The 25,069-nt window shown below is 37.3% G+C and overlaps 1 protein-coding gene across 1 annotated transcript in view; it reads left to right on the top strand.

The window, feature by feature from the left end:
• WDR70 (WD repeat domain 70) overlaps window positions 1-24,473 on the top strand; it is a 342,319-nt gene extending 317,846 nt beyond the window's left edge. Inside the window, exons 17-18 of the mRNA XM_072605789.1 lie at window positions 11,130-11,292; window positions 24,191-24,473. Of these exons, the coding sequence (XP_072461890.1) occupies window positions 11,130-11,292; window positions 24,191-24,278 (251 nt within the window). The 3' untranslated portion in view covers window positions 24,279-24,473. The remainder of the gene's footprint in view (window positions 1-11,129; window positions 11,293-24,190) is intronic.
• Window positions 24,474-25,069: the final 596 nt, after the last annotated feature.

Raw genomic sequence — 25,069 nt, 5'->3', positions numbered from 1 at the left:
TTATCTTTGATTTCTCCTTTAATTTAATCACCAGATCACTACCGTGAAGTTCCTCTAATAATCTATCCCTTTCCGTTCCCACTACCACTATCCTAGTCTAGGTTCTTAGGCCCTCTTGCCTAAATTACTATATACTGTGCTAAGTTATTTCAGTACTTCTCATTTCTTACCTCCTCCTTAGGCTATCTTGAACATTATAATCAGACTAATGTTGTTAAATTGTCTCTTTCATCATGTTCCCCCAGCTCAAAACTATTAAATGGTTCTCTACTGACATAAAAGTACTGAATTTCAAGAAAAAATCCTTGGTTCAAATTCTATTTCTTGAGCAGTTCACTTAAATTGAGTGTCAGTTTCCCTCATATGTAAAATACGGTTAATAATATTTAGATAATAAAACACATATCAAAAACTCCAGGAATAGTATGCCCCCAAGGCCATGAGTCCCAAATCCATTTCAGACCACCAAACCATCCCCCAGGGGAGCATTCCCTTTTGAGATGAGGTCTGCCATCTCCACTATCACCACCACCAACTACTATGGAAAGGCAGACAGGTCAGCCCAACTAAAACAGCATTTTGCCCCAAGAGACAGCATGTGTCTGGAATGCCAAATCCCTGTCCTCACCTTGAGTACTACCTCTCCTAAGACCCAGCCCGGTGTACTCCAGCAGCACCTCACTGACTACTAGCTCTGCTTTCAGCCCTGCAGCCATAGACCAGGAAAACCACACTTGTGGAGACAGGGCAGCTCTAGAGGTGCTGCATTTCCTGCCTCCTTCAAAGCAATACCTATGAAAGATGAGGAAGAGCAGGTTCTTGCCACTAAAGTCCTTAGTGTTGCTAGATGGTTTGATATTAGAAAAGAATATGTTCTTATTAGTGCAAATTGCAGTAAAAAAGAATTTCCAACTATCTTGCTACTAGACTTTAAGGACCATTGTACTTTTCTATCTGTCTTGTAGCTGAAGCCTGCCTTGTATTAGAATACATTAGAACTTGAGAAAAGCAGGAACTTTCTTGCTTTTTTGTTTGTGTCTTCATCACTTGAGACAGTGCTTTGCACATTGTAAGAACTTAATAAAATCTTCATTCATTTATTCTTTTTTAAGAAATATTTTCCCCCCTGTTACATGTAAAAAGAATTAACTTTTTAAAAAAATTTTGAGTTCTCAATTCTATCTCCCTCTCTCTCTCCCTTCTCTCCTTCCTGAGACTATTAGCAATCTGATATAGGTTATGCATGTGCAGTCATGTAAAACATATTTATTAGTCATTTTGTGGAAGAAAACTCAAACCTAAAAAGAGAAAGTGAAAAACAGTATGCTTTAGCCTGTATTTAGACTCCATCAGTTTATTTTCTGGAGGCTGATAGCATTTTTCATGCTAAGTCCTCGTTAATTGTCTTCGATGATTGCATTCCTGAGAACAGCTGCGTTGTTCGCAGTTGTGCATTGTACAATGTTACTGTTACTGTATGCGATGTTCTCTTGCTTCTGCTCACTTCGTCATACATCAGTTCATGTTAGTCTTTCCATGATTTTCTGAAATCATCCTGCTTGTCTTTTATTGCAGCACAACAGTATTCCATTAGAATCATATACTACAACTCATTCAGATATTCCCCAAGTGATGGGCAATCTCTCAGTTTCTAGTTCTTAGCCACCACAAAAAAAGAGTTGCTATAAATGCTATAAATACTTGTACAAATAGACTCTTTTCCCCTTTTTTTGGACGTCTTTGGGATGCAGGCCTGGCAGTGGCATTGCTGAATACAAAAATATGCACCATACTTTCCAGTATGGCTGGATCACTTCACAACTCCACCAGCAGTACATTAGTGTCCCAATTTTCACACATCTCCTTAAACATTTTATCATTTTCTTTTTCTGTCATAGTTGAGAAATATTTTTAAAAGAATAAATGAAGGAAGATTTATTAAGTGCTTACTATGTGCAAAATGCTATCTTAAGGGATGAAGATATAAATAGAAAAGCAAGAAAGTCACTACTTTGTTCAAGCTCTAATATAGTTTAATACAAGGCAGGTTTCAGCTACAAGACGGATGGAAAAGCATAATGGTCCTTAAAGTCCAGTGGTACCTCCGAGTTGTTTTAGTTCACATTTCTTCAATCAGTAGTGATTTAGAGCATTTTTTCATATGACTATACATATCTTTGATTTCTTTCTCTGGAAACTGCCTGTTCATATCCTTTGACCATTTATCAATTGGGGAGTGACTTGTATTTTTATAATTTTGACTCAGTTCTCTATATATTTGAGAAATGAGGCCTTTATCAGACATACTTGCTGTAAAAAAAAAAATTGCCCAGTTTTCTGCTTTCCTTCTAATTTTGGTTGCATTGGTTTTGTTTATGCAAAACCTTTTTAATTCAGTATAATCAAAATTATCCATTTTATGTTTTATAATGCCTTCTGTCTCTTGTTTGGTCCTAAATTCTTTCCTTATCCATAGATCTGAAAGGTAAACTATTCCATTCTCCCCTAATTTACTTATGACAGACCTGTACAACATTCAGCCCACAACTCTTACAGCCTGTAAAAGGATTTCTGGTGACTTGTGAAAAGTATAGAGAATGTGAAACAGGCCTGCACAACATACCACCCTTGGACCACTTTGGCTAGACCACATATTGTGCAGGCCTGACTTATAGCATCACCCTTATGTCTAAATCATGTACCCATTTTGATCTTACCTTGATATATGGTGTGAGATGATGATCTCTATCTAATTTCTGCCCAGCTGCTTTCTAATTTTCCCAGTTTTGTTTTGTTTTTTGTTAAAATCCTGAGTCTTTGGGTTTATCAAACACTAAATTACTGTGGTCATTGACTACAATGCATTGTATACCTAGTCTATTCCACTGATCTATCACTTTATTTCTTGGTCAGTACCAGATTGTTTTGATGATTACTGCTTTATAATACAGTTTGAGATCTGTTACTGCTAGGCTACCTTCTTTCACATTTTTTTTTCATTGATTCCCTTGGTATTCTTGACCTTTTCTTCTTCCAGATGAATGCTATTGTTATTTTTTTCTGGCACTGAATAATTAGATTCATTTTGGTAGAACTATCACTTTAATTATATTGTCTCAATCTACCCATGAGCAATGAATATTTCTCCAATTGTTTAGATATAACTTTATTTGTGTGTGAAAAGTGTTTTATAATTGTGTTCATATAGTTCCTGGGTGTTTCTTGGCAGGTAGACTTCCAAGTATTATATATTGTCTACAGTTAAATGGAATTTCTCTTTCTACATCTTGGTATTGGACTTTGTTGATAATATATAGAAATACTGATTTATGTCAGTTTATTTTATATCCTACAACTTTGCTAAAGTTATGTCCACTAGTTTTTTAGTTTGTTCTCTAGGATTCTCTAACTATACCATATTATAATCTGCAAAGAGTGGTAGTTTTATTTACTCATTACCTATTCTAATGCCTTCAATTTTTTTCTTCTCTTATTGCTAGCCAGCATTTCTTTTTTAAAAATTTTGTATTTTTTGTTCCATTTTAAGTTCTGAACTGTCTCCCTTCCTTCCCACCCTGCACTAGAGAAGATCACCATTTTACATAGACTAAAAATATGTGTAAAATGATACTGTGCATTCTTCTGTTTATCAGTTCTTTCTCTGGAGGTAGATAGCGTCTTCCATCATTGGTCCTTTGTAGTTGATTTGAGTATTTATTATACTCAGAATAACTTGATTGTTCACAGTTGTTCTTCAAACAGGATTACTATTATAATATGCAACATTCTCTTGGTTCTGCTCATATCACTCATTATTTCATGCAAGTCTTAACATGTTTTTCTAAAGTAAACTAGCTCATCATTTCTTGTAGCACAGTAGTATTCCATCACAATAATATACCATAACTTGTTTAGCCATTCCCAATTGATGGATATCTCCTCAATTTCCAATTCTTTGTCACCACAAAGAGAGCTGCTATACATATTTTAGAACATATAGGTTCTTTTCCTTTTTCCCTAATCACCTTAGGAAACAGACCTAAACCTAATAGTGGTGTTGTGGAGTCAAAAGGTATACACAGTTTAATAACTGTTTGGGCACAATTCCAAATTGTTCTCCAGAATGATTGAATCACTTCACAGTTCCACCATGTATTAGTGTCCCAATTTTTCTGTATCCTCTTCAAACATTTGTCATTTTCCCCTTCTATTATTTTAACCTGATAGATGTGAGCTAATATCTCAAAATTGTTTTAACACTGTATACATCTTTCATTTCTTCCAAAAACTGCCTGTTCATATCCTTTTTGACCATTTGTCAATTGAGGATTGACTCATATTGTTATAAATTTGGCAAAGTTCTTCTGCATATATGAGATATGAGACCTTTATCTGAGAAACTATCTATAAAGATTTTCCCCTCTATTTCTGCTCTTCTTCTAATGTTGGTTATGTTAGTTTTATTCATAAATTCTTTGCCTATCCATAAGTCTGATTGGTAATATGTTCCATGTTCTTCTAACTTCCTTATGATATCTTCCTTTATACCTAAGTCACATATTCATTTTGACCTTACCTTGATAATTAGTATAAGATATTGGTCTACACTCAGTTTCTGCCAGACTGTTTTCTACTTTTCCCAACAATTTTTTTTTGTCAAATAGAGAATTCTTATCCCAATAGCTTAAATCTTTGCATTTATCAAACACAAGGTTACTATAATCATTTACTACTGTTTATATTTGTTTCCTTTGTCCTTCTGATCTACCTTAGCCAGTACCAGATAATGTTGGTAATTATTACCTTAAAAAATAGTTAAAAATCTGGTACAGTTACTTCTCCTGGTACTCCTTCCTTTATTTTCTTTTTTTTCATTAATTCCATTGATATTCTTGATCTTTTGTTCTTCCAAATGAATTTTGTTATCTTTCCTAGTTCAATAAAATAATCTTTTTGGTAATTTAATTAGGATACCATTGCGTACATAGATTAGTTTAGGTAAATTTATATAGTTAGCATTTCTAGAACAATATTGAATAATAGTGGTCATAATGGGCATCCTTGCTTTACCTCTGATCTTATTGGGAAGGCTTCTAGCTTTTCTCTGTTACAGGTTATGCTTGCTGATGGGGCTTTAGATTTTTGTATTTTAGCCTATCTGATATGTGTGAGCTAATATCTCAAAATTGTTTTAAGACTGTATACATCTTTCATTTCTTCATCCAAAAACTGCCTTTCATATCCTTTTTGACCATTTGTCAATTGTTATTGTTATAAATTTGGCAAAGTACTTAACATTTTATGAAAAGCTCCATTTATTCATATGCTCTCTAGTGTTTATAAAAGGAATGGGTGTTGTATTTTGTCAGTCTTTTCCTGCATCTATTTAAATAATATCATTTTTGGTTTTGTTATTGATATGGACAGTTAGAGCTGTAGTTTTCCTAATATTGAACCATCCCTCCATTCCCAGTATAAATCTCACCTGGCCTTAGTGTTATGATCCTTATGGTATATTGCTATAATCTCTTTACTAGTATTTTATTTAAAATTTTTACATTAATATTCATTAGGAAAATTGGTCTATCGTTTTCTTTCTCTATTTTTGCTTTTCCTGGTTTATGTATCAGCACCATATTTGTGTCATAAAAGGAATTCGGTAGGAACTCCTTCACCTATTTTTTCAAATAGTTTACATTGTATTGGTATTAAGTGTTTGGTAGAATTAACTTGTGAATCCATCTGGCCCTGGGGACTTTTTCTTAGCAAGTTCACTGGTGACATTCCATTTTTTTTTTCTAAGGTGGAGTTAAATAGTCTATTACCTCTTCTGTTAATCTGGATAATTTATATTTTTAAAAATATTCATCCATTTCATTTAGATTGTTAGATTTCTTGGCATATGTTTGGACAAAATAGCTCTTAATAATTGCTTTAATTTCTTTTTCATTGGTGGTGAATTCTCTTTCATTTTTGATACTGGCAATTTGATTTTCTTCTTTCCTTTTTTAAATCAAATTAACCACTGGTTTGTCTGTTTTATTGGGGTGTTTTCTCATAAAACCAACTTCTAGTTTTATGTATTAGTTCTATGGTTTTCCTTCAGTTTTTTTAATCTCTCCTTTGATTTCCAGAATTTCCAATTTGATGTTTAATTTGGGGATTTTTAATTTGTTCTTTTTCTAGTTTTTTTAAAATTGATTGCTTACTTCATTGAACTGTTCTTTTTCTATTTTGTTAATGTAAGCATTTAGAGATATAAAATTTCCCCTAAGTACTATTTTTGTTGCATCCCACAAATTTTAGAATGTTGTCTCGTTATTGTCATTCTCTTTAATGAAATTGTTGTTTCTGTGATTTGTTCTTTGACCCATTATTTTATTTAGTTTAATAAAATTATTTAGATTCCAATTAATTTTAATCTGTCTTTCCACTACTCTTTATTGAATGTAATTTTTGTTACATTTTTACATGAAAAGGATACATTTAATATTTCTGCTTTTTGCATATGGTTGTGAGACTTTTATGCCTGAATCCATAGTCAGTTTGTGTGCAGGTACCATGTATTGCTGAGAAAAAGTTATATTCCTTCCTATTCCTATTCAGTCTTCTCAAGAGGTCGATCAGATCTAACTTTGCTAAATTCCGTTTACCTCCTTAACTTCTTTCTTGTGTATTTTTTGGTTAGATTTATCTAGTTCTGACAGGGGAAAGTTGTGATTTCCCCACTAGTATAGTTTTACTCTCTGTTCTTCTTGTAACATATTTAATTTCTTCTCTAAAAATCTGGATGGTATACCATTTGGTGCATATTTGTTTGGTATAGATGTTGCTTCATTGTCTATGGTACTGATGAGAGCTGGAAGGGGGGGTGGTGAGACCCCCACAAAGACCAGGATACCAAGGGCAGGTTGCCTGGAGAAGAATTCATGGACTCAAGCATTGTTGAGGTCAAGGTAAAGATTTATTACACTTTTCAGTGGGCAAGAGTTCTTAGGGAACCTGCAACCTTAAAGTGGTACAGGGAAAGTTTTTATAGGGTATTCTAGAGTGAAACTTGTGCCAGATATGGTAACTAGGTGTTTTGGGGTGGGATTAGGGAGTGGTTAAGGAGTAGTCAGTTCTTAAAGGAACATGCCCTTTTGGTATCTGCTGCACAGGTATTTTACTCAAAATTCATTGGGAAATAGCCCAAGGAGGGACTACCTAGAGGTGTGGTTTTAGACCTGAAACATCACTAAGTCAACTAGCAGTCAGGCCTGACTCAGAAATACCAGGCTGCTCTTATCAATGTCTTGTTAGACAAGAGAAATGTAAGGGAGTATAGCTATGTCTAAGTCGGGGATACATATGAATGGTCAGTGAGTAGTAAATGTCGTTATGACCCAGTGCACCGCCTGTTCAGCCAGGACACAGCTGGATCAGACTACTAAATTCTATAGGCACAGCTGGCTACTATAGCAGGAAGGGAGATAAGGTTGTTGCTACGTCAGGCTGTGTCCTTGGGCTGGAGAGAAACTGCCTGGGATAGTATTCTGAGGCTAGGGAGAAATGTGATTTTTAAAGAGAAATATGATTTTAGAATTGGGGCCCAAGCACATGCACCCAAGCACCCCATCAGTACCTTTGATCAAAATATAATTTCCTTCCTTATCTCTTTTATTTAGATCTTTTTTGCTTTTATTTTTTTCTGAGATCATTATTGCTACCCCTGCTTTTTTTTTTTTTACTTCATCTGAAGCATAGCACATTCTGTTCCAGCCCCTTACCTTCATTCTCTGTGTGTCTCTATACTTCAAATGTGTTTATTGTAAACAGCATATTGTAAGATTCAGGTTTTTCATCTATTCTGATATCTGCTTCTGTTTTATGGGTGAGTTCATCCCATTCACATTTACAGTTATGATTACTATATGTATATTTCCCTCCATCTTGTTTTCTCATTTATCCTTCTCTCTTACTTTCACCCTGTCCCTAACTTAGAAGTGTTTTCCTTGTGAACACCAGCTTCCCCCAGTCTGCCCTCCCTTCTATCATTCCCCTCTTCCACTTCTCCCTATCCTTTATTACTTCCCTATGGAGTAAGATAGATGTCTATGTACAACTGAGTGCGTATGGTACTCCCTCTTTGAGCCAGTTCTTATGAGAGTAAGGTTCAAGTGTTGCCCGCCACTCCCCCTTCTTCCCCTCCACTGTAATAGCACTTTTATTCCTCTTTTATATGAGATAATTTACACCAATCTATCTCTCCCCTCTTCTCCCAGTGCAATTCTTTTTCTCATCCTTTAAATTTGTTTGGGATTTTTTTGGATATTATCACATTATAGCCAACTCATACTTGTGTCCTTTATCTATGTATACTCTTTCTAATTTCCCTAATAGTGCAAAAGTTCTTAAGAGTTACAAGTATCACCTTCCCACATAGGAATCATTCACATAGTCTTTCATGAGTTATGAAAGTATAATAAGATTTTTTGTAAAAGACTTTATAAAAATTTATAAATATAAGTTATTACAAGGTTCTCTATAATCTGAACCCTACCTGTTTACAGCTTAATCTCTTCTTGACCCCTGCTGAATCTTTTACTTGGATCAAATTGATTTATTAATTTCTGTCTACCCACAAACATTACCTTTTCCTACCTCTGTGGTTCTGCCAAAACCATTCTTTCCAGTTGTAACTGAGATAAGTGTTACTGAACTCTCTTCTCTCTGCCTATGTAAGTCCTATCCATTGTTTAGGACCCAGTTCAAATCCTACCTGTTATGTAAAATCTTCCTTAACCAGTTCAATTCAAGAAATAGTTATTAAGTTCCTCATGTGTTCAGGGATCTGTAATAGGGCCTGGGGATGCAAACAAAATAAAAGCAACTCAGTTCTCATATTCCAGGTGTACATAGTTTAAAAGCAGTAGAGAAGGCATGTACACAAAGGAGTCTGATACTAAATAAATTGCAAAGGAGAGCCAGGCAAAGTCTTATGAAAAATTTGAGGACAGATATCACTTTCACCTGGTAGCATCCAGAGACGATTTGGAGAAAGTGAAATCTGACATAGAAACCTTACAGAAAGACAGCCACTTTCAAGAAATGGAGAGGTAGGAGAAGAAAGGAGAGAAGAAGAAGAAGGCCTTTTCAAGCACAGAGAGTGATGTAACAAAGACATGGAGACAGAAGAGGGGGCAGAGAGCAGTTCCAGTTTGACCAGGTATAGGATATATAGGAGTAATATCAGAAAAGATTAGACCAGGGTAGGGAACCTGCAGCCTCAAGGCCACATATGACCCTTTAGGTCCTCAAGGGTGATCCTTTGACTGAATCAAAACCTCATAGAACGAATTCCCTTAATAAAAGGACATATTCTGTAAACTTGGACTCATCAAAGGCCACACTCAAGGACCTAGAAGGCCACATGTGGCCTCGAGGCAGCAAGTTCCCGACCCCTGAACTGGACAGATAAATTAGAGTCAGATTGTGGAAGATTTTGAGTGCTAAGATTAGGAATTTAAATTTCCCAACATGCTATATTCTTTTTCTTGGAATTGTCTTTTTAAAGGCAATTTGGCCAACTAATCATATTGGCTTATGACATTTTCTCTATAATTGTCTTGAATTATCATTCCAATATTTTTTTTATTTGTTAACTTTTTTTTTATGTGTCTTGACTTCCCTAATTAGGTTGTAAGTTAGTTGAGGGAAGAAACTGTGTCTTTAACATCTTTGAATCTCTCCCATTTCCCTTTCCTTCTCTTTCCCCTCCAAAAAAAAAAAAAAGAAAAAAAAGCTAATCCAATCTTAGATGATATTAAGAAGGAAATAATGTCCATGATTAAAGAGATGATATTTATACTGTGTCCTGCCTTTGTCAAAACTCTTCTATAATACTGCATTCATTTCTGGGACACATATTTTAGGAAGGACGTTGATAAACTCAAGAATGTCCACAGGAGGCCAGGATGATGGAAGACCTCAATGTCATAACTTTAGAAGATTGGTTGAAGAAACTAGGGATAATTAGCCTCAAAAAGAGAAAACTTAGGGAGGGACACGATAGATGTATTCAGGTATTTGAATTTTAGTCATATGAAAACTGGGTTAGGCTTCTTTTTCTTAACCTCAGAGGTCAGTGGAAATTTCAGAGAGGCAGATTTAGGCTCAGTATAAGGAAGATTTGCCTGTTTGTTAGTGCAGTGTTAAAGTAGAATGGTCTGTCTTGGTAAGTATTCCACACCACCTTCCTTCTTCCTCCTAGAAGTCTTCAAACAAAATGGCCAGTTGTCACATGTGTTGTACAAAGTGTTGTTTAATTATAAATTGTTTCAGAAAGTTCCTTTGATCCCTTCCATCTCTTAGTTGTTTTGATTTTTACCTCAGTATCTTGCATATATTGGGTACTCAGAAATATAGTGGTGAGTTTTGCTTTGAGCTGGTTTTTTTCTCCTAAGTTTAATTTGATTTTGAATTAAATTAAATTTTTATTTTATCAGTCATCTGGAACATGCTAGAACTTATACTTAGAAAGTAGTGTTTTCCTAACAACATAGTATACATTTAACAACTGAGAAATAATAATCTAACCTTGGAAATAACAACTTGAAATTAGCCTAATTTAAGTTCAGATGGAAATGTTATGATTTTTTTAAACTTGTGAATAGGAACAATTAAGGAAAATTGTGAAAAATTATCTTTGTTTGTATATGTCATGAGGAACTTGAGATTTTTTGCCTTTTTTCATTATTACCCTAAATTAAAGACAATAGGGGCATACTAAAATAGTATATACTGCCTTAGCAGAGGAAACAAAGCTTGTGGGATTTGGCATTAATACACATAATGTTGAAACAGCTAATATTTGAAAATACTTTATGATATCTTTCCATGTGATGGTAAGTTCATTCCACTGAGAAATATGGAAATCAGGTCACCATGGATTTCATAGGCCTACTCATCCTTTCTTACCATGTCATAATTCAGTCAACAGGCCACTTATGGAATCTACTCTAAGCACTTTTCAATCTTGTCAAATAGTGCTGGATAAATAAACTGCTAAAAGTACAGAATGTACTGGGATTGCCCACATGTGCATGTCTCTAATTCAGTTCTTAATTTTATTCTTTGCACCGAAACAGGTCGTGGTGGTAGAGTTGGAACCCATGGAGGAACTTTGTCATCATACATAGTAAAGAACATTGCCCTGGATAAGACTGATGACAGCAACCCCCGGGAAGCCATTTTAAGGCATGCAAAGGAAGCCGAGGATAACCCATACTGGGTTGCTCCAGCATATTCCAAGTAAGAACTGGTTTGTTGTTGTTTTTGTTTTTAAAAACAAGTGAGAAAGAGTTTGCCATATGCAAGTAGGCTTTTGGGCACCATTGTACCCCTTTCTTTATCATAACATGTTTATGGAAAGGTATCCATAGCCATCACTCATCAAGTCGACCTTATGTTTGATTCAGAAGATGCTAAAGGTGCTTTTTATGAATGAAATGTAGACTGTATGGTGTAAGAAGACTGGAAAGGCATGTAGGGGTGTGTGGCTTTGAAAGGTCTTGAACACCAAACATAGGATTTTATATCTGATCCTTGAAGCGAAGGAAACCACTGCAGTTTATTGAGTAGGGGAGGTGACATGATCAGACCTACTTTAGGAAGAGCACTTTAACAGCTGAGTGGAAGATGCACTGAAGTGCAGAGAGATTTTAGGCAGGCAGGTCAACCAGCAGGCTCTTGCAGTAATCTAGGTATGAGGTAATGAGGATAGGCAGTATGATGGTAGCAGTGTCAGAGGAGAGAAGGAGTCATACTCAAGAGATGTTACAAAGGTAAAATGGGCAGACCTTGGCAACAGATTGGATATGGGGGTGATGAAAAAAGAGTGAGGAATTGAGGATGACACTTAGATTATAAATCTGAATGATTAAGAGTCTCAGCGTTAGTAGAGAAATTAGGAAAAGAGGAGGTTTTGAGGGGAAAGCTAATGAATTCAGTTCTCGACATGAAGAGTTTAAGATGTCTATGGGACATCCAATCTGAGATGTTCTGTAGGCATTTGGAGATGTGAGATTGAAGATCAGTAAAGAGTTTGGGGCTGGATAAATAGATTTGAGAATCACCAGCATAAAGATGATCGTTGGATCCATGGGAACTTATGAGATCATCAATTGAAATAATATAGAAGGAGAAAAGGATCCAGAATAGAACCCTGTGGGATATCCACAGTTAGCAATGTGACCTGGCTGAAGATCCGGTAGAGTGGACTAAAGAGGAGCAGTCAGATAAGTAGGAGTAGATCCAGGAGAGAGAAGAGAGTATTAGGGAGGAGAAGGTGATGGACAGTGTCAACAGCTACAGAGAAATCAAGAAAGAGAAGATTAAAACAAGGCTATTAGATTGGGGTATTGAAAAATTGTTAGTAATTTCTGGGAGATCAATTTCAGTTTAATGATGATGTCTGAAGCCACACTGTTTAGTTATTAAGAAGAGTGAAAGGAAAGGATATAGATACATTGTAGACAGCTTTCTCAAAGAGTTTACCCACACAAAAAGAGGAGATGTATGGGACAATAATGGGAATAGGTGAATCAAGTGAAGGTTTCTTGAGGTTGGGAGAGATATGGACATTTGTAGGCAGTAGGGAAGCATCTAGTAGACAAGAAGAGATTAAATGTAAGTAAGAGAGTGGGGATGACAAAGGGGACAGTCTGTTAGAGATGAGATGGAAAGATCACTTGTGCATGTAGAGGGATTTGCCTTGTCATCTCTTCCTGTGATACATGGATGAAGGAAGAGAGTGGCAGAAAGCATGTGATAGATGTGAGACTGCAGAAAGGAGAATAGTATGAAATAAGGTTGGAAAGATTAGAGCAAGATTGTGGAGGAATTTTCACTACTTAGCTAAGGGGTTTGTATTTTATCCTATAGGATATAGAGTCATTGAAGGTCCAAACTGAGAAGTAGCATTTTCAAACCTATGCATTAAACATATTATCCTGGTAGCTATGTAAACAATGATGTTTAGAGGGGATGAATAGGGAGACTGATTAAGAAACTATTGCAGGGCGGAGCCAAGATGGCGAAGTAGAAAGACGCACATACACATAGCTCCGAACCCACAACCCACAGAACGGCTAGAGGGGAGTAACTCACGGCGAATTCTGCACCCAGAGGCCACGGAATATTGGAGCAAGGGAGATTTCTGTTCCGGAGAGACCTGCAAACCTCTCGCGGGGGGTCCTTCGCGCTGTGGACTGGGCGCCGGGACTGGGAGCTGAGTGCAGCCCTGCAGCGGCCGTGACACTGTGAGGAAAAGATCCCAGCGGGCTACGGAGACGGGATCTCCAGCGACCACGCGGGTCCCTCCACCCACAGAGGGACCTGCAAACCTCTCGCAAAAGGTCCGTCACGCTGCAGACACGGAGCCCAGTCCAGACCTGCGGCAGCCGGGGCTCCGAGAAGTACAGATCCGAGCAGGCTTCAGAGACGGGATCTCCAGCGGCAGCACAAGCCCCCCCACCCACAGGTGACGAGGGTCGGTGAGAGAGTCTCTTTGGCAGGTCGAGAGGGGAGCGGGGTGTCCCCATGGCTCGGGCCCCCCCAGGAGATAGAAGCTGAGAGGTGGCTGCAGACAGGGGCTCCCCAAGCGGGCGGGAGCCTGGATCCATTGTGGAAGGTCTGTGCATAAACCCCCCAAGGGAACGGTGCCTGAGAGGCGGCCCTGCCCTGACCTGATCATCTGAACTTAATTCTCACACTGAATAGCAGCCTTGCCCCCGCCAAAAGCCCTAAGGCCGGAAGCAGCATTTAAATCCCAGTCCCCAAACTCTGGCTGGGAGGACCAGGAGGTGAGGTGGGTGTGAGGAGAATATTCAGAGGTCAAGCCACTGGCTGGGGAGAATGCCCAGAAAAGGGAAAAGAAATAAAACTATTGAAGGGTACTTTCTCGGAGAAAAGACACTTCCTCCCTTCTTTTCTGATGAGGAAGAACAATGCTTACCATCAGGCAAAGACACAGAAATCAAGGATTCTGTGCCCCAGCCCACCCAATGGGCTCAGGCCATGGAAGAGCTCAAAAAGAATTTTGAAAATCAAGTTAGAGAGGTGGAGGAAAAACTGGGAAGAGAAATGAGAGGGATGAAAGAGAAGCATGAAAAGCAGATCAGCTCCCTGCTAAAGGAGAACCAAAAAAATGTTAAAGAAATTAACACCTTGAAAACTAGCCTAACTCAATTGGCAAAAGAGGTTCAAAAAGCCAATGAGGAGAAGAATGCTTTCAAAAGCAGAATTAGCCAAATGGAAAAGGAGATTCAAAAGCTCACTGAAGAAAATAGATCTTTCAGAACTGGAATGGTACAGATGGACGCTAAGGACTTTATGAGAAAGACAGATATCACAGAACATAGCGAGAAGATTCGAAAAATGGAAGATAATGTGAAATATCTCATTGGAAAAACAACTGACCTGGAAAATAGAATCAGGAGAGACAATGTAAAAATTCTGGGACTACCTGAAAACCATGATCAAAAGAAGAGCCTAGACATCATCTTCCATGAAATTATCAAGGAAAACTGCCCTGAGATTCTAGAACCAGAGGGCAAAATAAATATTCAAGGAATCCGCAGAACACCGCATGAAAGAGATCCAAAAAGAGAAACTCCTAGGAACATTGTGGCCAAATTCCAGAATTCCCAGGTGAAAGAGAAAATATTGCAAGCAGCTAGAAAGAAACAATTCAAGTATTGTGGAAATACAATCAGGATAACACAAGATCTAGCAGCCTCTACATTAAGGGATCGAAGGGAATGGAATAGGATATTCCAGAAGTCAAAGGAACTAGGACTAAAACCAAGAATCACCTACCCAGCAAAACTGAGTATAATACTTCAGGAGAAAAAATGGTCTTTCAGTGAAATAGAGGATTTTCAAATTTTCTTGATGAAAAGACCAGAGCTGGAAAGAAAATTTGACTTTCTAACACAAGAATGAAGAGAACCATGAAAAGGTGAACAGCAAAGAGAAGTCATAAGGGACTTACTAAAGTTGAACTGTTTACATTCCTACATGGAAAGACAATATTTGTAACTCTTGAAACATTTCAGTATCTGGGTACTGGGTGGGAGTCCATACACATAAATGCACACACGCACACATACATAGAGACAGAGTGCACAGAGTGATTTGAACAGGATGGGATCATATCTTAAAAAAAAAAATGAAATCAAGCAGTGAGAGAGAAATATTGGGAGGAGAAAGGGAGAAGTTGAATGGGGCAAATTATCTCTCATAAAAGAGGCAAGCAAAAGACTTATTAGTGGAGGGATAAAGAGGGGAGGCAAAAGAAAAACATGAGGTCTACTCTCATCACATTCCACTAAAGGAAAGAATAAAATGCACACTCATTTTGATAGGAAAACCTATCTCGTAATACAGGAGAGTGGGGGACAGGGGCACAAGCAGGGTGGAGGGGAGGATGGAGAGGAGGGCATGGGGGAGGAGAATGCAATCCAAGGCTGACACTCATGGGGAGGGAAAGGATCTTAAGAGAATAGAAGTAATGGGGGATAGGATAGGATGGAGGGAAATATAGTTAGTCCCATACAACACAACTAGTATGGAAATCATATGCAAAACTACACAGATTTGGCCTATATTGAATTGCTTGTCTTCCAAGGGGAAGGGGTGGAGAGGGAGGGAGCTAAAGAAGTTGGAACTCAAAGTGTTAGGATCAAATGTAATGTTCTTACCACTGGGAAATAAGAAATACAGGTTAAGGGGTTAAGAAAGCTATCTGGCCCTACAGGACAAAAGAGAAGACGGAGACAAGGGCAGGGAGGGAGGATAGAGGAGAGAGCAGATTGGTCACAGGGGCAACTAGAATGCTTGGGTATGGGGGGGGGGTATAAAAGGGGAGAAAATTTGTAACCCAAAATTTTGTGAAAATAAATGTTAAAAGTTAAATTAAAAAATTGAAAAAAAAAAAGAAAGAAACTATTACACCATTCTAGGTAAGAGCTGTTAAAAGTCAGAACTGAGTGAGTAGCTACATGAGTGAAAAGGAGAGAGGGAAGAGAGGAGGAGAGAAGAAAAGAACAGGGTAAAGGGTAAAGAAAGAGAGACACAGGGAGAGGTCAGGGTGGGGAGGGAGAGGCAGATGATTCAACAACTTATTGAGTAAAGGAGAGGGAAGAGCCAGAGGTGGTTTTTAGCTTGAAGAACTGGGAGTGTATTAATGCCATTAAATAGAAATATAAGGAATTTGAGTGGAAAGGCAGGTTATAGAAGTACATAATACTGCAATTTCTCCACTTCTGATATGCAATTCCTCATTCATAGTATGTTGTAGCCTACTCACCTTTAATCTCTCTATGCCTTCTGGTTCTTCTAGGCTATTTTCCCTCTCTGATTCTGCTTCCCTCTTTTAGTAGTTTCACCCTTGTTGACTGGTTCAGCCATACACCATCATCTGTTTATTCCTGAATCACTTAATCTTTTGTCCTCTTGCCAGTCACACCTTGCCACATCTCAACCATGGATTACTTATGCTACCCATCTTCTTTACTTCTGCTCATGTGCTGCTGATTGCTCCTGGAGAAAGCCATGCAACCATGCCAACTGGGTAAAATTTAATTCATCAGCAAGCATTTATTAAATACCTACAAACTTTTATAAAGCAACTACGTGGAGGCTGATTTAGACAGAGAAGAAGAGGAGAGACTACTTGAGAGACCTTTGCAATGTGTAACTGTAAGCACCCCAACATACATAGGGGACCCTGCTATCACAGGTTCTTAGATCTGCATTCATTAAAGGAAAGGCAACCTTTGAAGGGTTAGCAATCACTTTAATCAAGCACATGTGTCATTCCTTTAACCAAGCACATATATCATTCACCTAGTTCAGGGGAGTCAGCACCCTGAACTTCAAAGAAAATACAGAGAAATTAAAAGTCAACAGACATGGCTTCCTCTGCCTGAATTCAACAGACAGGTCTAACTGTCTGACCATAATTACCAGAGAGGGAAGCACTGACATCTGGGTTTTCATAGCTGGGGATATCCTTTAGCAGCTTCCCAGAGTCCTCATCTGGCCAAACAAACACTTCCAGTCAGTAAGCCCTAAAGTAAAACCTCAACTCAGAGTATTCATACCTTTTTTAGAGCCAGAGGGCATCACAACCCTTAAGAACCAGTGTCTCATTAGCAAAAGGCTTGGGCCTCCCCACAAATCTTCCCCAAACTCCCCTTAGTGGGCAGGTCCATTAATGGGTAGGGAAGATCTTTAATCACATTAAAATAATTAACAATACAAATACATATACTGTATGAAGTTTATATATTTAAAGAAACTCATGTTTCTGTACTTTACTCCTTGTAAAGACTCTTAATTGATAAAAGTAAGATTCGATCAGAGGCCCTTGATTATACTAAAACAAAAACAGCAAAAGATCCTATTTTGCTTGCCATCTCACAGTGAAGTGCAGAGGAGGGGTTATGAGGACCTAAACTAGGTGGCTATGTGAATAGAGAGAAAAGGATTGAACTGAGATATACGTGGACATGAAACTGAAAAGATTGAGTGCTTATGAGGAGTGAGGAAGAGAGAAGAATTGAGGATATATTGAGTTTGAATTGCCTCTAGAACATGTAGTTACGGATATCTATTAGGCAGTCGGTGATCCAGAACTGAATTTTAGGAGAGGGACTGGGATAGTTGGCACTGATGAAATAAACTAACAGATGGAGAAGAGGTAAGAGGTCCCGGGATAGATCCCTGGTTCACTACAGATTTGTTATTTAATCTTAACTAAACCTTCATAGACATGATGATCCCTTTGTTGTGTTCACAATGATTATTCCAAATGTTCCCTCCTCAGACTTCGATACCATCTCTCTTCCCCTTTCCCTCCCCTACCCCCATAGCAAAGGACCTCACTGTCTTCTCTACTGAAAAAAAGATGTAATCCATTGTGAATTCCCTCTTTTCCTTCCTCCATACTCCCTTCCACTCCTTATTTTCTCATTTGTTTCCTTCTTTGCTTTTGTCTCTATAAAAAAGATCAGCCTTTCCTTGTCTCTGGGATAAAAAAAATACAAAATCTGCTTTTTGGCGTTTAAAGTTCTTCATAATCTGTCTCCAATCTTTTTATCTAAATTTATTTCACATTGCTCACTCTTAATACACTGTATATTCCAGAAAAATTGGCCTCCAGGACTTGGTCTTCCTTATCTATTTCCATGTCCCACTCTGTGCCTTTGCCACTTGATGGGTGCCCTGGAATGCTCTCCTTTCTTACACCTTGGCTTCCTGAAAGAGATCTTTCTTGATTCCTCTGATTCTTAGTGCTCTCCCTACACCAACATGAAATCACTTTGTATTTATCTTGTCTGTGTTTTGTACTTGTCAATTAGACATATTACTTCCCTGTGGCAGAATCTAAGCTCCTTGGGGGCAGCAATCATTTCATTTTTGTCTTTATGTCCAAGTGCCTGCCGTGTAATAAAAGTTGATAAACCTTTGTTGCAATTAATTGAATTGATTTAACTCTGAGGTTTTGAGTCCAGGTGACTGGGATGGGCTGTGCCATCAAGAAAAATTGGGCACTGAAGAACAGGTGAGTTTTGAAGGGGAGTTGATGAGTTCTCTTTTGGTCATGGAGAGTTTGAGATGTTGGCAGGGCATGTGTCCATTCATTACATATATTACTATATACTTCTTCCTTTTGCTCAGACCTCTCTTCAGAGACCCTGAATCTACCTGCTAACATTCATTGAGCTCCTGTTTCTAATCCCATTGCACTGTATACAACTCAGCCATCCATTAGCCAGCCTTGCTGGGCTCTTTCTCTTCTGTTCACCTGCTAGAGTATACAGGTTACTGCCAAGTAGCAGAGTGTTTGAAGGGAAGCTAGTATTTAAAAGGATCTTTTTTTGAAGGTCACTGTAATCGAGAATGTGTGCCTGGTTGTTTTTCTTCACTGCAATTGACTTTGCTAATAGTGATGAAATGTAGATTTAATAGGGACTGCCTTTTTTTTTAAAGCATAATTATGTTTTATTTGCCTATACATGCCTAAATGTGGTAGATTCTTCAACACTGTTAAATTCTCTGATAACTGATAACTCAGCCAGTGTGTTTGGGCCCTTTAATTTCATTGATTGGATATTAGATTTCATTCCTGACACTGGCAATGTAATAGCCATGAAAGTTTTAAAACACAGCAGGATCGCAGAAGGCTCTCATTCAACCACACGTGGGCAGATATAGTTACAGTTTCTTGTTAAAAGATGTTGCTGGTGGGAGAAAAAAAGGATCTGGCCGAGGAGTGGGCAGGATGTAGGTCCAGAATGCTATTAGCTTACACACCAGACAGGGATAGATGTGTGTGGGAGCTTGGAAGATCGCCAGCTGCCTGCCAAGCTTGACAGCTCTCTCAGTAGATGGAGAGTCTTCTTGCCAAATACGCTACCATTATTGCTGGTTCAGTAAATTTAATTTTCAATGTGCATATCCTTTCTGACACAGGATCTGTAAACATGTATGCATGAAAATATCGTTATTACTTTCAGAGCAACTCATGTAAAGCCACATTGGGTAAGTAAGGGCAGAATTTAAATACACATTGTGTACGTGTGTGAGACATACAAAGTGGAGAAAGAAAATTGCTGTAGCTATGTTAGTTGTCTTTATCCAGTGTATTCCTTTACTCTTTATGTCTTAAATAAAATATACTCCAAGCATAGGCTATATTTCACTGGTAGCCTTAAGTATGTCTCACTTCAAGAAAATACAAACTTAACAAAAGTTTGTAGAAACACCCAGAGTTGTACTAAAGTATTCACCACAGCCTTGCTTCAAATAATAATCCACCCCCTTCCCTCCTCCTGCCCCTCAGGGCATTCATTTTTTAAAAATTCAGTCTGTGCACAGTTTTCAAAAACATACCTATTATGTAAAGGAATGTACACTTGATTAATTAATAAGGCAGTACATGTTGCCAAATGCACAGTACTAGCTGTTATAAAAGTTTTATGATACATAATTGTGCCATGTACATTTAAGATTTCTAAAAATGTATGTTGTACTCTTCAAATCTAATTGATTCATCATTCTAGCTTATTTTCCTTTTGATGATCAGGTGGCTGCCGGCAGTTTGGGAGCTTACTCCTGCTCCTAGAATTCTTCACAGGGCTCTTGGATGCTTCTCCCCTTTCCTCAGTTTCCATCTCTCCCACTTCATTTTATCCTTATCCTGTCTTTGACGTTTCACTTGTATAATTCCAGGTGGGAGTTGGGGGTTACTCGTTTTGTATCTTTCATTTGTGTTTTCCATATTTTTTTTTCTAAAGAAAATGGAAAATTCTTTATCTAGAAAAACCTTTTCGCCTTTTCATTTTTTTTTTCAAGTGTTTGTTATGTTTAACAGCAGTCATCTTTGATTTGATGTTGAATAGAAAGGACTATTGGAACCACAGGTGTTTTGTCAAACCCTTTCATTTGAATACTTCTGTGCTTGTAACAACCAGGTTAGAGTTCATCCTGGCCATATTTATTCTAAAGGAGTTAACAAGTGTGTCAGATCATCAAGTCATGGCTGTAATTGACTTTGCACTTTGAGGTTTTTCTTTATAAGAAACAATGGGCCCTAAGCCAAGAAAGCCTGTGGTTTCTACTCGCATACTTGTGAATGATAAATATACAAGGGATTCCCCCTCATATTCATGCCATTAGCCTGAAGCTAGCTTTATACTTTATGAATGAATCATATCAAATGAGTAATGATGATTAAAAAGAATTTGATCTGTGAATTTTCAATTAAGGTAAAAAACATTTTGACTGTTTCATTGTAGACTCAATGCTAAAGGAAAGTGAGCATAGAAGACCTTAATTAAAGCTTTATTAATCAGTCAATAGAAAGGGGATGTATCGGTGTTTTAAATGCCTCTGCTTTAAAAAAAAAAAAAAGTAAAAACAGTGGTTGGGTAGATGGGACTGTTCTGTTTATTGCTTGTTCTTTATATGTAGTTGTATGTATGCATGTTGAATATGTATATTCAACTTTATAGATTTTTTTTGTGAGAATATTTGTTAGAAGGGGCTCTCGTTTTCTCCAAACAAGCCTGAGGACTAAGAGCAAATTGGATTTTAGAATGGATAGTTATTCAGAGCATATTAAATGCCTGATAGCACTGACAAATCCAAAAAGTAATTTGTAGAGGGCATCATCTAATAATAATAGGAGCAGCTGACATCTATGTATTACTTTACATTTCTTTAAAGAATTGTCCATTTATTTAACTCATTTGATCCTCACCACCCTGAGATATAGGTACTGTAAATATGTATTATCATACATATTTTACAGATGAGAATACTGAGGAATTGAGTGATTTGGCTTAGCTCCACGAGGTGCTTTTACACCACTGTTCTGTAGAGACCTGTGAAATCACGTCAGCCGTTAAGGGGAGCAGAGATTGCTGATGCTCTTGTTGTTGGTCTCAGACATGACTGAGCGACAGCCATCGTAACAGAAGACGTTTAACAGCTCCTAACAATAGTCCAGGAAAGGAAGGAACAAAGAAATGCTCACTGAACTAGGGTTTGTATGGATAACCTCTTGTAAGTGGTAAGATTTGAGGTCAGCTTCTGCCTGTATTTTAGAGCTCATAGGTTTGCAACTGGAAAAGACTTATGCACCACCTAGTCCAACTCCTTCTAAAATGCTTAAGTTGTTTGCCCAAAATCTTATGACTTCTGAGTGGCAGAAACAGGATTTGAACTCTGGCCCTCTCATTCCAAATCTAGTTCTTGCCTATAACATGTAGCCTGGTATTTGTGATATGTTATTTATATAATATATAATATTATATGCAACATATAATATTATCACATCACCACTTGTTTAATTGTCTAGTGTTTCCTTTCTTAGACTGTACTTACTCATAGGGCAGGAGTTATGTTTAGGATCATTGCACAAATCCATTTTCTCAAACAGACAAGAAAAGAAATCTGTTTTTGTAGCTAGTGACTATACTGATGAGTCCTAGATTTCTTTGTTTTACTTTTGGAAGCTATTCATCTTTTAGGCAGAGAGGATAATTTAGACATTCCCCAGGGGAAGAACAGTTTTTTAATTCTGTTCTTGCCTTTACCTGAAGATCTTCAGTTTCTCTATTTATAAAATGGATATGTTTCACTTGGACAAAAAATTAGTAAACTAAATCAATATAATGCAGATTGTTGCAGTTCTAAGGTACTCGATAGCAGTTCTAGAACTCTATAAAGTCTTGAGTTGATATTGATAGGTTGTATTTATATTTTGTGATTGTAAGACACTTCCGCATATTGCTTTATATGCTAAATGATTTTCCTGATCTTTTCTGGATCTCCATTTGTAAGGTTGATACCATAATTATACATTTTTAGAAGGAAAGAGAGAAGAAATCCGGGTGTCCTTAAATCACTTTCTCACCTTCAGGTTTACCTCCATTTCCCTTTTCTGTTTAGTTGTGTTATCCAGAAAAGCAGCATTTCAGTTTCATTTTCGTCTCAATAACCTAATAAATTTCAACTTAGCCTGTGGAGACATTCTCTGCCCACTTTGGGAAAATCATGTCTTTTTTCTCCCCATTAGAAATTAGATATTTAATTTAAAAGTATATTTTACACTGGACAAGACCATTCCTGCACGGGTTTGCCTAGAATTAAATGTTCAGCGTTCTTGCCAAAAGTCACAGATGTACTTTGCCTGCTTTGGTGTATTGTGGAAGGAAGCTGACCTACCCAGCTTTCTAGTAATCTAGTAGCACCGTAGCATATGAAATTCTACAGCTGTGTTTTTGTTTTTGTTTTTTTTGAAATTTTAGTCCTTTGACCTGTACTCAAATGTCGTATAGCAATATCTCAGAGTAACATAACTGCAGCATAACCAACTTGCTCTACAAGGGGGAACCTTAGGTTTTAGGCAGGTATGTGTGAATGGAGATGGGCCCAGTGACTACTGCATTCCCCAGGAGTTCTGATATGCAACTCTTGCCAGGTAGCATCAGCCTGAGTTGTGGGGGGATTTTGCTTCTTCTCTGAAAGTAATAAAGTTAACGATAAGTCATCCAGAGTTATGACCGTATTTTTTTCCCCTCTCCTTAAACCATACATAAAATGTACCTGCATGTGTATATTTATAAAACACATTTACTTGTATAAAATAAAAAGTTTTGCCATGTGAGCATGCATTCACACAACCAGATAATTATTCTTTTTAGAACTTTTAAAGCATCTTGAGGAAATTAAGCCATAGTTTGAAGGTATATGGTTTTAAAAATTAAACTTTAAGAAATGATGTTTCATTCAAGATATGAAATGGCTTTTTAAAGGAGGAATTAATCAACCATGTAGGAAATGCTGAAGTATATATTATTTAGATTCTAATAGCTGACATTTTTCTGATTTAATGATAGGCAAGGATTTCATAAAGTCAAGCATGTTTATAAAGCATAGAAAGTTCTCATGAAGATTATTTTATTTATTATATGATAATATCATACAGTGGTATCTTCTCAAAGACTCAGAATTTCCGTATGTTGAACTGGTCAGAAACCCCATTGTCATCTTTTTTCTGGCAGTTGTAAAGCTACAGAGTATCTGTTATTTTTAAAACACCAGCTTAGTCTGTTTTAAAAACTAGTTAATTTAAGTCTTTCTTCTGGCATGCAGGAAAATTCCATATGGCAGAGCCATTCAAGACTGGAACAGTGTAACTATATAGAGATACAAATGATTTGGTTGGGGTCTCTGCCTCGGCGTTGCTGTGACTTTAGCCCAGACGACCTTCACTTTCTAGACAACTTCTTGGTCAACTCTGTTCTCCAGTTCTTTCAATCCCCAAAATAGGACTGAATTGCCTGAATTCCAGATGATTCAGAAGTGGGTGTTTGAGGTTCCACTGTATTTAAATTACATTTTCATTTTATCCTAGGGGAACATAGATTACATGGTGTCTCTGAACTTCATAGGTTTATCTCCCATGTTTCTGGTGGTTAGAAACTTAAGGGTTAGTATTTAATCATTCAGAGATAAATGATGGCTTTTTAAAAACAAAAAAGTCATTTTCCTAGCACTTGGCCAAAAGGAAAAAGTCACATCTTTGTGTGTAAGTGCTCACTCACTAAATTGTTTTCCTTCTCTTTTAATTTAGGACTCAACCTAAAACTGTTTTTGCAGAAGTAGAATCTGAAGATGAAGAAACAAAGAATGAACCAGAATGGAAAAAACGTAAAATTTGAAGAATCCACTTTGAGGTCAGAGAGGAATGGAGAAGAGGCATCACTCATTTCTTTCTTAATTCTTTGCAAATAAATGAGTGTATTGATTCTTGCCACCAGTAATGACTGTTTTAAAGTTGTGCTAAACGTGCTCAAATATTTTTGTTGCATTTATTAACCCATTTATTTTCATTAAAGAAGCAGATTCTTAACCCATGCCTGGTATTTCATATTATCTGGAAGCTATGGTCAGCTATTATAAATGTTTCCATAACTTCAGAGAAAATTTTTACATACTTCACATCTGTTTGGAACAAATTGAAGCCAAGGATGTATATATAACAGGGAAATTAACATCAGAAGGTCCATCTTCAGGCAGCTTGGTATGCAGTGGATAGAACATTTGCCCTGGAGTCAGGAGAACCTGATTTCAAATCTGGCCTCAGACATTTACTAGTTGTGGATGCTAGGCAAGTCGCTAAACCTCGATTGCCTCCCCCCCAAAAAAGTTCATCTTTTTTGTACAATTTCACATAAGTTATTTTTATACCTGTACTTATTATTAGAGTGAGTTCATTAATTTGGTAAAGATTTTGGTTTGAAAGACATTTATGTCCCTGTCCTTTCACTCATTTTAAAATCCTGTTTTCATTTTATCCTGTACAGTAAGGAGAGGGTTCCTTCTAGCCTCTACAGTTAAAGGTCAAACTTAGAACCTAATCTAGAGTAATGAAAGTAATCTCCTCCTCATTTTCCAGTTTAGCAATGTTGGTATCATCTGAGAAGTGCAAGGGTAAGATAAGTATTACTTT

Source organism: Notamacropus eugenii, chromosome 4 (assembly GCF_028372415.1).
Source record: "Notamacropus eugenii isolate mMacEug1 chromosome 4, mMacEug1.pri_v2, whole genome shotgun sequence".
NCBI classification, from domain to species: domain Eukaryota; kingdom Metazoa; phylum Chordata; class Mammalia; order Diprotodontia; family Macropodidae; genus Notamacropus; species Notamacropus eugenii.
Note: the sequence above shows the minus strand (reverse complement) of the source record. Positions and strands in the feature narration are given on the sequence as shown.